The 15,034-nt window shown below is 36.4% G+C and overlaps 1 protein-coding gene across 1 annotated transcript in view; it reads left to right on the top strand.

Annotated features, from left to right (window-relative positions):
* The window catches only part of LOC123546684 (high mobility group protein 20A-like), a 62,485-nt gene that overhangs the window by 36,421 nt on the left and 11,030 nt on the right, over window positions 1-15,034 (top strand). The window contains exons 7-8 of the mRNA XM_045333159.2: window positions 7,521-7,644; window positions 9,918-10,079. Of these exons, the coding sequence (XP_045189094.2) occupies window positions 7,521-7,644; window positions 9,918-10,079 (286 nt within the window). The remainder of the gene's footprint in view (window positions 1-7,520; window positions 7,645-9,917; window positions 10,080-15,034) is intronic.

Genomic DNA, 15,034 nt, shown 5'->3' with positions numbered 1-15,034 from the left:
TAACCTGTAAATGATTATTGGTGTGATTTATAAAGTTAAGAAGTCCTAGATGAAATTTTTAGTTTTTAATTTTAGCCTCACCTATGGACATGCACTGCTTAGGGGAGCTCATTTGTGATCATCCTTTGTCCAAGACCGTGAATCAAACCTACAACCTGCTACACACAGCATTTTCATTTAGGATATAATCATATGGGGTATAACTTTTTGCTATTTCAGGGCCCTTAGAACTAGGCTGGAATATTTTCCAGGTTATACCAGGCTCATTTTTCAGCATTCCCTGGAAAATTTACCATGGTAAAACCTGGAACATTTTCCAGCCTAATCCAGGCTATGCTGGAAAATGTTCCATGCTTTTCCAGACTTTGGTTAAAAAACGGTCCGAATACTCCAGGTTCATGGAAAAACAGGAATTTTATTCCTGGCAGCCTGGAAGATGTTCCAGATTTTACCATGGTATATTTTCCAGGGATGCTGGTATATCATGGTACATATTCCAGCCTTGGCTTTTTCAAATTTTCCGCATTGATAATTTGGTTAGGCTGGAAAAGGCTGGAAACTTAGTCCGAATACTCCAGGCTTTTTTTTCCCATGGAATTCCATGGTAAACCCTGGAACTATTTCACTCGGGTAGCAGCTTTATTTATGATTTGATTTTTACCAAACTGGCACACAACTTGTATCACCATAAGATCTTGGTTCCTTTCTTGAACTGGCGAGATTCCATTATGGGTTCCAGAGTTATGGCCCCTGAAAGGGCCAGAATTAGCTATTTTGACCTTGTCTGCACAATAGCAGCTTCATTTATAATTTGAATTTAATCAAACTTGCACAAAACTTGTGTCACCATAAGATCTTGAGTCCTTAGTTGAACCGGCCAGATCCCATAATGGGTTCCAAAGTTATGGCCCCTGAAAGGGCTAAAATTAGCTATTTTGACCTTGTCTGCACAATAGCAGCTTCATTTATGATTCGATTTTAACCAAACTTGTACACAACTTGTATCACCACAAGATCTTGGTTCCTTTCTTGAACTGGTCAGAGTTCTTTATGGGTTCCAGAGTTATGGCCCCTTAAAGGTCCAAAATTGGCTATTTTGGCTTTTGCAGCCATATAGAGACTTCATTTATGGTTTTATTTGATACAAACTTCCAAAATAACTTCAACAACAATAATTCTTGGATTCCATGACAAATCAGATACAAGCGTAGGTTCAGAGTTATTTTATATCTGATTACCTCCCCTGATTGTAATCAAAATTGATTTATATCAGTAAGTACTTATAGGACTTATTTGAAATTTCATTATTGTCATTAGTTGGACTGAGCCAATCATGGTAGATAACTATGGACTGATTTTATTTCAAATTACCTTCCTTTATTTCAAATTAAAATGGGTATATCTCCGTAACTAATGAAGATACTGATCTGAAATTTCATTTATGTCAACAGATTTATTTGGCAGATCCTTCTTTTGTTCACTTACAATAAAAATTTTTTTCAATTACTTCCCTTTTACTTTACTATAAATAGCTTATTTTTAGTAACTTTTTTGTTATTGGCCGTAGGGAAAAACTGAGACCACTTTTCTGTGGTACAACATGGATGGTACCTCCAATTTTTAGGTGTATTTTGACATATCTGTACCTTGTAAGATTTTTTTTTCTTTTTGGTTAAATTTCTTCCCTTTGTTGTTACTGTTCTTTGGACTTAGATATTTTTTCTGAGGACCTTCTTGTCCTCAAGCGCAATGATAACAGGTGAGCGATATAGGGCCATCATGGCCCTCTTGTTTACAAATTTATGCCCCTTTTTCAACATAGCAATTTTTGTCGAGCAAGGTTGCGGAAGTGAAGACATAGTCATCCAAATGGCTGTTTAGTGTATGTGCTTGTGTGGTGCATGCGTGCGTCCATCTGGACTTATTTGTCCGGACTATAACTTTGACATGTATGCATGGAGCAATCTTGCTTATATTTGACATGAATGTTAACTTTAGCGAGACCGGGTTTCATACACAAACCCCAGATTCCTATCTCAAAGGTCAAGGTCACAGTTGGCAGTCAAATGTCATGTCAGATCTTGACAGCTGGTGGGCTTGACATGTTGCCCTTGGACATCTAGTTCTTTTAAAATTTAGTGTTGGTATGTAAGCTGATCTCTCGGTATCAACATATTAAAACAGATTGACACTTTACACATGTGTTCACTGTGATGATTTGACATGTAGTGCAAAGCTTCCATAACTATACTTTGCATTTTACAAAATTGTATCCCCTTTTTCAACAATTTTGGTTAAGTTTTTGTATGTAAGCTGGCATCTTAGTGCCCACTAATGGTAATGTATTTTGAAAGTTCACACACTTAATTACTGCAATGAACTGACTTGAGCTGCACAGGTCCCATAACTATTTGTTTGTTTTATACATAATTATGCCCCTTTTTCAACTTAGTAATTTTTATTATGACTCCCACATGTAGTAGGGGAGACATACTGACTTAGTGCTGCCCATCTGTCTGTCAGTCAGTCTGTCTGACTGTTTATCTGTCCACCTGTCTGTTTGTCACAGAGTTTGTCCATGAAACTCTTCTGACACCACAGATCTACACCAAACTTCCAAAGAGTGGTCATTGCCAAGCCTAGTTTTTGATCAATACCAAGTCTGATTATACAAATTATCAGCATGTTCTGTTTCAGTAACTTTCAGAGGAGTTGTGGCCCTTTATTTTGTCAAATTTTATGATATTTTGCCAATTTTTCCTACACTATTAGGCATATTTCCACCAAACCTTACAATGGTTATCAGTGCCAAGCCTAGTTATATGCATCATTGGCATTTTCCAGTTCAGTGATTTTCAGTGGAATAATGGCCCTGAATTTGTCATTTTTGACAGGGTTTACACTACTTGCTGTAAACTGTTAGACAGAATTTAACCAAACCTCATGAATAATTAGTGTGAAGCGTAGCTGTGCATATTATTGTCCTTTTCTGTTTAAATGATTTTCAGTGGCGTCATGACCTTTGATCTGTCAAATTCTTTGATCTGTGCTTCTTCTCCTATACCACTGGTTGGAATTCCACCAAACTTCAGAGGAGTAATCAACGCCAAGCCAAGTTGTGTGTATCATTGGAATGTTATAGTTCAGTGATTTTCCCTGGAGTTATGACCCTTATTTTGTGGCATTTTACAATTTGTGCATGGTTAGTGGTGGGGGACATATGTTACCCACTAAAAGAACGGATTGAAACTTCACACACTTGTTCACTTGAATGAGCTGACTTGCACTTTGAAGGCCCTATTACTCTGTTTTGCATTTTTACAAAATTATTCGAGTTTATAGCAATTCAGCTTACATTAATAATAATAATAATAATAATAATAATAATAAAGACTTTATTTAAAGAGGCAACACAGTCAGGTAACCCGATCTTCCCTGTGAGCCTCATCATATATACAATATTTACAACAGTGTAGACTTTCAAATTAACATAGTAATGAAATACATAATTATAGTCATGACAAAAGTTATATAATGCAATAAATAATTTGAAATATATGCACACAGGCACTCACACACATACACTCACACATGCGCACACACATACAAAATGCACAATTATAACAGTAGAAAATGACACAGATATTTCTATAATTAATAAATGTGGAATTTGCCCCTGAAAACCATTTTTAGACCTGTGACCCTTTCCAGTATGCCAGGTATTTTAGTTTAAAACAACTTAAGTTTTCTGCAGTACGGACTTCAACAGGCAACTCATTCCATAGACTGGGACCTGAATAATCGAGACATTTCCGAAATATTTCTATGTTTGGCTTTGGCAAGTACAGATTTTGTTTTGAATCTAATGACCTTAAGTTAACTTTTTTGACTTTGTGCAAGTATGTGAATTTTGTTCTGAAGTAGTCTGGGCATATGTCATTAAGTGATTTGTACACAATGATTGCTTTTTTATATTTAACCCTGTCAGGAAATTTCATCCAATTTAGTGTAGTAAATAGTTCCTCTGATGGAGTGTCAACATTAGTATCAAGAATTGTTCTTGCTGCTCGTTTCTGAAATTTTATAATTGTTTCAATTTCTGTTGCATTGCAGTTACCCCAAACAGAGCAGCAGTAATCTAAATGTGGTAAGATGTACGCATTAAAAAACATTTTTTGCACAGGCAAGTCTAAGAAACATTTTATACGCTGCAAGAGATATAGTTTAGAGTTGCATTTTTTTAGTACTTTGTGTACTTGTTCTTTCCATTTGAGACCCTGGTCAACTTGTACTCCCAGAAGGCTTTCCGAGTCAGAAAATTCTGTTTTTTCATTTCCAAGATAGAGTTGAATAGAGCTATTGACTTTTGGTTTATTTGTTGTTTGTATTGCCATTGCCTTTGTCTTTTTTGCATTAAGAGACATGGAGTTGTTCTGACACCAAGCAAGGATTCTGTTTAGAGAATTTTGAAGAGTATTTTGTACTTCAATGTTTGTTTTACCTGCTGCAGTTATTGTGGTGTCGTCCGCAAACATGTCTGTGAATATATCTTTTAATTCATTTGGTAGGTCATTGATATACATCACAAAGAGTAGGGGTCCCAGGACTGATCCCTGAGGCACCCCAGATTGAATATGACCCAGTTTTGATATTGCTGTTGAATAGTTGAGCATTTCTGTCCTCCAACAGCTGTTGTGGTTTGTGGGTCTGAAGATCAAAGATCAAGTTTACAGCATACTCTAAAACTTAACAGGCCATCATTGGGGACATATATATTTTACGAACAGGTCTTGTTTTTGTGACCCCGTTATGAGTCATGGGGGCATATAGATTTGGTCTTGTCTGTGTGTGTGTGTGTCTGTCTGAAAAAGTTTGTGATACACCTAGCTCAAAAAGTATTTGACATAAATTGATGAAACCTTGTATGAGTCTTTATCATGATTTGAACTTGCACACCTCCTATTTTACGTCTGGCTCCGACCCCTATTTCCAGAGTTATGGCCCTTGAAATAGTCAGAAATGCACATTTTCACCTTGTGATGCACCTAGTCAAAAAGTATTTGATATAAATTGATGAAACCTTGCATCAGTCTTTATTATGATATGAACTTGTGCATCAGTAAAAGGACCTACTTTTTCATCTGACTCTGTCCCCTATGAAATAGTCAAAAATAAACATTTTCATCTAATGATGTGCCTAGCTCAAAAAGTATTTTGTGGCATCAACGCGAAACTAGTCTATGTGTATATAGAAATAGAAGCAGATAGACTAGTTTCGCGTTGAGGCCACGATTTGGTGTAAATTCATCTGAATGATTGTCCCTTATTTGTGACAAATGTACCAGTGGGGGCACACTTTGTTTTCTATATACAGACACATTCTAGTTTCAGAAGATATGACAGACTTTATTATTGGTAGTTTGTCTGAAAATTATGAAGCAATAAGAAAAAGGAAGAATTTTGTCAAATACAAAACTGTCACTATCATCAGTCAATAGATTAGTTTAATCTTTTACTTTTACCCATAAATCAACAAAAAACTGTTGTTATCAAAAAGATATGGCATGTTACAAAAAAGGACCTCTTGCATGTATTTCCTTACAGGACAATGCATTAAGTTATTACTGTAAGATCATTTAATTTCTTTGGCATAAATTTTCCAGTTTCTTCCAAGTTGGTGATATATGTGTGGACATATGTTTGTGGATTTAAAACTCTTTAGAGCCAATAAATGATAATTTTATTGGGTTATATCAGTGTGATTTCAGGGATTGACACCAACATCAAAACCCAAGAAAATTGGTCCCCCATGAATATTAATTCTTTCACATTATCAGTAGGGTAATTAAATTTTGTTTTCAAGGAATATATTGAACAGTTTGTTCAAGAATATGATATTCACCAGTGCCTTGTTTCACTTTGTCTCGGTCTTTGAGCTCCTCGGGTAAACACCATACGTTCACTTGAGTTTGTTCAGAATGTTAGACTCCTGTGTATCTTCTTTGGTACTTTGCTAAGATCTAAGACACAAGACTCCTGTTATGGTTTTGTACCAAGATGTACTCGAGTACTGATAACCAGTACCAGTTGTGTTTGACACTTTATTCAGATGTCAGATGCCAGTAACAGTTCAGACTTTTGTCTGAATATGATCGTTTGTTTAGATGCTTGTTATAATACATCATACATAATGTTGAGGTCCTTGGAAGATTTTGACCTATTTCGGTCGGATAGTTGAACTAAGTTGACAGTTCATAAACTCTGTTTATACTGTTGTTTTGGTATGTGACATTTGCTTGACTGTCAAAGTTTAGACTGTTCCTTTCCATGTATAGGTATCTGATATTTGACAGTGATAGTTCATCCTGTTTCCTTTTCTAAAATTGTGACTGTCATGTAATGTTATGCTATATGACGATGAGCTGTATGCTTAATACATGATATTTGCCAGTGATGGTTCATCCTGTATCTTTTTCGGTCTGTCGGTCTGTCAGTCTGTCCAAAATTTTCGTGTCCGGTCCATATCTTTGTCATCAATGGATGGATTTTCAAATAACTTGGCATGAATGTGTACCACAGTAAGACGACCTGTCGCGCGCAAGACCCAGGTCCGTAGCTCAAAGGTCAAGGTCACACTTAGACGTTAAAGGTCATTTTTCATGATAGTTGGGCGTGTCCGGTCCATATCTTTGTCATTGATGGATGGATTTTCAAATAACTTGGCATGAATGTGTACCACAGTAAGACGACGTGTTGCGTGCAAGACCCAGGTCCGTAGGTCAAAGGTCAAGGTCACACTTAGACGTTAAAGGTCATTTTCATGATAGTTGGGCGTGTCTGGTCCATATCTTTGTCATCCATGGATGGATTTTCAAGTAACTATGCATGAATGTGTGGCACAGTAAGACGAAGTGTCTCGTGCAAGACCCAGGTCTGTAGCTCAAAGGTCAAGGTCACACATAGACGTTAAAGGTCATATTTCATGATAGTGCATTGATGGGCGTGTCTGGTCCATATCTTTGTCATTCATGCATGGATTTTAAAATAGCTACGCATGAATGTGTGGCACAGTAAGACGACGTGTCGGGCGCAAGACCCAGGTCCGTAGGTCAAAGGTCCTAAACTCTAACATCGGCCATAACTATTCATTCAAAGTGCCATTGGGGGCATGTGTCATCCTATGGAGACAGCTCTTGTTCTTTTTATAGGTATATGGTATTTGCCAGTGATAGTTCATCCTGTATCTTTTTCTTTTTATAGGTATGTGCTATTTGCCAGTGATAGTTCCTCCTGTATCTTTTTCTTTTTATAGGTATGTGGTAATTGCCAGTGATGGTTCATCCTGTATCTTTTTCTTTTTATAGGTATGTGGTATTTGCCAGTGATGGTTCATCCTGTATCTTTTTCTTTTTATTGGTATGTGGTATTTGCCAGTGATGGTTCATCCTGTATCTTTTTCTTTTTATAGGTATGTGGTATTTGCCAGTGATAGTTCATCCTGTATCTTTTTCTTTTTATAGGTATGTGATATTTGCTTCCCAGAGAAGACAGGAGATCAAAGTAACCAATCCAGAGTTAGCTTTCCCTGAGGTAACAAAACAGATGGGACAGGAGTGGTCACATATGCGTGAAGATGATAAACAGGTAAAGTTCTAAGGCATATTTTTTTGATAAAACACCAAAAGACATATGTTTTTGGACTCATTGTTGTCAGTAGTTTCCAGTATTCAATTTAAAAGCTTACATGTTGATTACTAACTGAAATTCTCAAGTCAGTTTTATTGCACAGCTTGAAGTTGAAAGTCTTTGAAATATTTCTTAAACACATGCATCTCTTGTCCATATTATTATTGAGAAACTAATCCAGAATATGGTGTCTGTAACTACTAAACTAAAAGAAGTTCCAATATGTTATTTAATTTTATCCTGTCACTTGCAGTATTTTCGACCCGATATCAGGGTGCCGTATATCTTTCTTGATATACCGTCAGTTGATCATGTGACCAGTGATATACGGTCAGTTGATCATGTGACCTTATGATCGATATTGTTGTCATAAGAAATTTTGCAACGAAACCATCATCATTGTGTTGGAAATGTCCAAACTAAGAAAATGAGTGGTCAAATAATGAGTTTTTATTCAAAAACGAAGAAGTTATTGCGAATTTGCCGGTAATCACGTCATTATATAAGTGACGTCATTACAAATATGACGTCATTAAAGCGGTTGTCGCACTCTTATTTTTGTAATATAAATTGCCAAATATCGGAAAATGAAGTAATGACAAGATAAACAGAATAATAGGTTAGTGCCTAAGATGGAGAAAGTTTATCTGGCTCGGCTCCGGACATTATCAGGTTCGCCTTCGGCTCACCCAATAACCTCCTTCACCTCGCCAGATAAACTTTCTCATCTACGGCACTAACCTATTATTCTCTATATCTAAAACTTGTAACAAATGAAATTTTCAGAAACTACCTTGAGATATGATAGAAATGATAACAGAATTGTGCCGTGCCATGAGAAAACCAACAGAGTGGGTATGCGACCAGCAAGGATCCAGACCAGCCTGTGCATCCGCGCAGTCTGGTCAGGATCCATGCTGTTCGCTTTCAAAGCCTATTACAATTAGAGAAACCGTTAGCGAACAGCATGGATCCTGATCAGACTGCGCGGATGCGCAGGCTGGTCTGGATCCGCGCTGGTCGCATACCCACTATGTTGGTTTTCTCATGGCATGGCTCAATTGTGGTTGCAGCAGTTCCTTGAAATAAAAGAATATCTTAGAGCAAAGAAAATCAGTGTTTACACAATGTTTCCATTCATACACAGTTAGTAACCTCAGTGGGAACAGCACAAGGCTATGTATTGAAAGGTCCTGAATTGAAACACTAAACAAGGCAGATTTGCTCCTTGACAATATATTTGAAGTCATTTGTCCTCAGTGATTTAAAATTCATGAAGGGAAGTTGTTATTATGTCTCCCACACCACCGTGTGGTGGGAGACATACTGATTTACTCCAGTCTGTCTGTGTGTCCGTCAGTTCATCTGTCACAAATCTTGTCCACACTCTAAGTCAAACATTTCTCATCCGATCTTCACTAAACTTGAACAAAATGTGTTTGCCAATAAGTCCTCGGCTAAGTTCAATAATTAGCCAAACTGGTCCAGGCACTTTGGAATTATGGCCCTTGAAACATTGTTTTTGATAATCAAAGCACTGAAAGTCTGATTGGGTTTTATCAAAGCACTGAAAGTCTGATTGGGTTGTATCAAAGCACTGAAAGTCTGATTGGATTGTTTTTGGTAATCAAAGCACTGAAAGTCTGATTGGGAATTAAGATTATATGGGGAGTAGGATTTACGCTTGAACATTTCTCATCCGATCTTATACTACTATTCAGTTGATTAGGCAGTTGTATGGGAGACATGTCCTTTTCTCAAAAGCAGCTCTAGTTTACTTGTAGAAAACAAGTTTGTACTGGAACAGAATCCAGGAACACTTCAGCTTAATTGACCAACATAACATAGCCGAATTACTGTTGAAAATGGCATTAAAACCACATCAGTTGACCAAAAATAAAACACATTTTTGATTCTTAAAAGTTTTGATATTAATAGAATATCTTATAACCTGTTCATTATTGAATTATTGGAACATATCCAGTATTTTTTACAGTGAAAAATATATTTTCACTGATAAGAAGCTACTATAAATGAGTTAAAACATGAAATAAGTAGAAAGTTTGTTTTACATGTAAGATCAAAATATTCATAACTTATAAACACCATATTTTATATTTTTAATAATGTGGCTTTGCCATGCACTTGTTGGCAGATATTTTGATCTTACACTGATATCCTCTGTATATAAGATATTACACATGTATGAATAAGGAGCCTTTTCCTTACAGAGATACCTGAAGTTGGCCCAGGAGGACAAACAGAGGTATATCAATGAGATGCAGGATTTCCAGAAATCTGTTCAGTTTCAGACCTATCTTAAAAACAAAAGACGCAACAATGACTTGGATTCCTGTCTCACAGATGATGGAAAAGGACTCATAGATCTTGAGGTATTTCATTTTAATTAAATTGTATTTTTTTTTCTTTTTATTAGATTTTCCTGTTAACCAGGTATAGTTGAATAATTATGTAAATAGTCAAAGACTTTGTGGCATGCTTTTCTAAATGCAATTTACTTTTACCATTTTCTTTTAAGAGTATTGGATCATGTCATCACAGTTTCCTTAAACAGACATTTCCTCTGAAATTATGTGATGGAATTATTGAGATGAGGCTTGGATTGTTTTTAGCTCACCTGTCACATAGTGACAGGGTGAGCTTTTGTGATCACCCCTCGTCCGTCATCCGTCCGTCCACAATTTCCTTGTGAACACAATAGAGACCACATTTTGTATTTGATTTTAATCAAACATGCACTCAACTTGTATGGGCATAATATTTCGGTTCCTTTCGAAAACTAACCAGACCCCATCATGGGTTCCAGAATTATGGCCCCTTAAAGGGCCAAAATTTGTTATTTTTGACTTGTGGACATTATAGAGACCATATTTTGCAATCAAACTTGCACACAACTTGTACTGGCATAATATGTTTGTTCCTTTCGAAAACTGGCCAAATCCTACCATAGGTTCCAGTGTTATGGCCCCTTAAAGGGCCAAAATTTTCTGTTTTTTGCTTGTGAACACGATAGAGACCACATTTTGCAATCAACTTTAATCAAACTTGCACACAACATATACTGGCATAATATTTTGGTTCCTTTCGAAAACTGGCCAGATCCCATCATGGGTTCTAGAGTTATGGCCCCATTGAAGGTCCAAAATTTGCTGTTTGGCTTTTGCAGCCATATAGAGACTTCATTTATGGTTAGATTTGATACAGACTTGCAAAATATCTTCAACAACAATGAATCTTGGATTCGATGATGAATCTGTCTGATCCAATCATAGGTTCTGGAGTTATTTTATATCTGATAACCTCCCCTGATTTTGATAAAAATGGATTTATTTCAGTAAGTATTTATAGGACTAATTTGAAATTTTATTATTGTCATTAGTTGGACTGAGACAATCAGGATAGATAACAATGGAGTGATTTTATATCAAATTACCTCCCTTTGTTTCAAATTAAAATGGGTGTATCTCAGTAACCAATGAAGATGCTGATTTGAAATGCCATTTATGCCATCAGATGGACTTGGACAATCAGGGTACAGGTAGATAACTTTTGACTGAATTTTTGACAAATTACCTCCCTTTATTTTTTGTAAATGAAAATACCTCAGCAGTATCTAATGAGATTGGTTTTAAATGTTATTTAAGTCTTCCAGGGTAAGGAATAGTCATGCTAGTACAAAAATGCAGCATTTGATCCTAGGACCCTCAAACTTGGTATGGAGATTGGCCCTTACTAGTACGTGACCCATAGGTCAAAAGGGACTGTTACAAGAAAATATTAATGCTGATGATATTTAAAGTGTATGCCTATTTGATCTATGTCAAAACTTGATCTTATCATTTAGAGCAGTGGTACTCAGGTGAGCAATATAGGGCCATTTTGGCCCTCTTGTTGGATCAAACTATTGCACAAGGCAGCTGCCTCAGTTAAAAATAGCATGTCTCTCTGCCAAGATGGCTCAGATTATTCTAGTAGGGCTGTAACGAGTATCCGAGTACTCGGATATCCACGAGTTTGACCAAGCGTGCCCGCTTAGCTCAGTAGGTAGAGCGTCGGTCTACGGATCGCGGGGTCGTGAGTTCGATCCTCTGGCGGGGCGTATGTTCTCCGTGACTATTTGATAAACGACATTGTGTCTGAAATCATTAGTCCTCCACCTCTGATTCATGTGGGGAAGTTGGCAGTTACTTGCGGAGAACAGGTTTGTACTGGTACAGAATCCAGGAACACTGGTTAGGTTAACTGCCCGCCGTTACATGACTGAAATACTGTTGAAAAACGGCGTTAAACCCAAAAAAAACAAAAACAAAACAAACGAGTTTGACCAAAAGTTCGAGTACGGATATTCGTCATTGCCAAGATCGTTGGCAAAGCCCCCCATACGCTAACGGTGCGTTCTCGTTGATTTTCGTGAAAAAAATGACCAAAAATGACATTGACAAGAAATATATTACCCGCCGATATCGTGTTGTAAACAACTGAATAAATTCCCGCCTTCCGTCCTAACATCGATCAATCGGTTCATCTCTAATACTCTATGAAGTTTTGCCAAAAACAAAATATTAAAATCTACAACTAAAAGACAATTTAAAATGAAAATTTTTTCCGAGACCAGTTTTAGCACGAACATTTCTAAAGGCTTTAAAACTTTTTTACAACAAGCTCCAGTGTTTACGACCGAAACGTGTAAACACGGGCTAGGATCCCCCCCTTAATAATATGTGTAAAAATAGCAATGTTTGCAGCTGCATGATATTGCTATTTTTAGACATATTTATATATGGTCACGTGAAGCTGCATCATCATGCAGACCGTTAACACTGCAATCTTGCGTAATACACTAGGCAAAGACAGATGGAGCGGGTGACGTCACAGTATTTTTTTTCTCGTTTTTAGTGGGAACTTGAAAGAGTGTTGATCGAGTTAAAAATAATTGTTGAAGATATTTTTTATCTAAATTTGCGCACTAGCCTGAGAAATTGAAACCAGGGCGTGAGAGCGTGATTTCTGTCCTGAATGCGTGATTCTCATGCTCAATGCGTGAGACTTGACAGGTATGATACTGTGGTATTAATGACTGACGTCATATCGTTCATCTGCAAGAGTGGCCGCGAACAAGTCCATCCGCGAAACCTGACTTAAATTAATGAGCAAAACATTAAACATAGGTCAAAACTCTTTAGCTAAACACTATGAAAACTGCAAAGTTTAGATTCAATAAAGAAAGAAGTACAAAAATAACAGGCTTGCATTTTTGTATCATTTATAAATATTAGTTATTGCTGGTGATCCGTGGTTTGATCTGTGAATCGTCAGCCCCGACTCGCGGATCGGATCGGATCGCCACTTGTCGGGCGATCCACAGCCCTATATTCTAGTTCATAAAAAAAACTTGGTTGCCAGAGGGTATGATCATTTTTCACTAGATGAATATAGTGGAAACTTTAAAAATGATTTGTACAAATAGATCTTTGTTGACCAAGTTTGTTCAAATGATTCTGCTTTGCAAACACACATGGCTGCAAGAGAGCATAGTCACTTTTCCCCTATCTGCATGTGATGTAAAATCATTTAATGTCATGGGCATAAAATTTCTTGGTTTTTGCCATAACAGCTATTTTATGGGGAATATGTATTTATCGATTCCACTTTAAGGATTGAAAAGAAAAGCCATTTTATACTTTTGTGGGGGATTTAATTTCATGGATTTGTCCCCAACAAATAGTGATTTTATAGTAGTGGAAACTTGCAAGATGACCATTCAGAAAGAGATTGGATTTTTTTAGCTCCACTATTTGGAGAATAGGGGGCTATTCTACTTGCGTCGGCGTGACCCTTTTTGGTTAAAGTTTTTCGGCAACCTTTGTTTTTCTGTCATATCTTTGTTACTATTGCTTATATCTTACTTTAACTTCACATAAACATTGTCCAGTATACAAACAATATATGTGTAGGGGCTGAGCCCATTATACCCAAGGTCAAGGTCACCAAGGTGTTATACTTAGGTTATTTTTAAGGTTAAAGTTTTTTGGCAACCTTTGTTTTTCTGTCATATCTTTGTAACTATTGCTTATATCTTACTGTAACTTTACATAAACATTGTCCAGCATACAAATATAGTACAGGGGCTGGGCCCATTTTATCCAAGGTCAAGGTCACCAAGGTGTTATACTTAGGTTATTTTTAAAGTTAAAGTTTTTTGGCAAACTTTGTTTTTCTGTCATATCTTTGTTACTATTGCTTATGTCTTACTGTAAGTTCACATAAACATTGTCCAGCATACAAACAAAGTATGTGCAGGGGCTGGGCCCATTATACCCAAGGTCAAGGTCAGAAGGTTGTTATACTTAGAATTATTTTCATGTTAAATTTTTTCGAAAGCTTCGTTTATAGACATATCTTTGGGACTTTAAAAGATAATGACTTGAAATTAAAAATGTTTCTTTATAATCATGATCAGCATATGTGGTTACAAACCCCATAACTCTAATTGTATTTTTGACAGAATAATGCCCCTTTTGCACTTTTACTTTTTTTGCAATCTTCCCTTTCTGGATATTACTTTAATGCAATGTAAGATAATGACTTGAAATTAAAAATGTATCTTTATCATCATCATCTGCATGTGCGGAAACAATCCCCATAACTCTGATTTGTATTTTTGACCAAATTATGCCCCTTTTATACTAATGTTTTTTAACAAACTTCGTTTTCTGGACATAACTTTGTCATATATTTTGAGTTTAAAGTCATTATCTTATATAGTTACTATATAAGATTATGACTTTAAACTCAAAATATATCTTTACCATCATCAGCTGCGCGTGTTGTAATAATCCCAATAACTCTAATTTGTCTTCTTGACAGAATAATGCCCCATGGTGTATCTCCCTTTTAAAGTAGAGGTCTCTTATTGAGACATATATTCAATTTACTGTCAAATCCCCGAATAGTGGAGCGCGCTGTCTTACGGACAGCTCTTGTTTATTTCTGTCGTTCAGTTATTCCAACCATGCTTAAACTTTGCCATTAAAGTTTGAAGAAATTGCTGCTATTATTTGTGACTTGTTTAGCTAAACAATTGGCATAAGTGCTGTACTGTTCATTGATCGATCCACAGTAAATATTATCTGTGACATATTTATGTAAAGCAGTATACATATGCAGATAAGGTACATCGCTGGTGACAACTATCTTTACTATTAACAATTGTAAAGGAGCCAAAAGCACTGTTCTGATTTTGGAAAAATAAACAGAAAATTAATGTTTCTTAGGTAACCCTCTGCTAAAATGTTAACATCCATCTTCATTTGTAAAAGAAGAAATA

The sequence above is a fragment of the Mercenaria mercenaria genome, chromosome 9 (genome assembly GCF_021730395.1).
Source record: "Mercenaria mercenaria strain notata chromosome 9, MADL_Memer_1, whole genome shotgun sequence".
Taxonomy (NCBI): domain Eukaryota; kingdom Metazoa; phylum Mollusca; class Bivalvia; order Venerida; family Veneridae; genus Mercenaria; species Mercenaria mercenaria.
The sequence above is the reverse complement of the archived record's forward strand: the minus strand, read 5'-3'. Positions and strand labels throughout refer to the sequence as shown.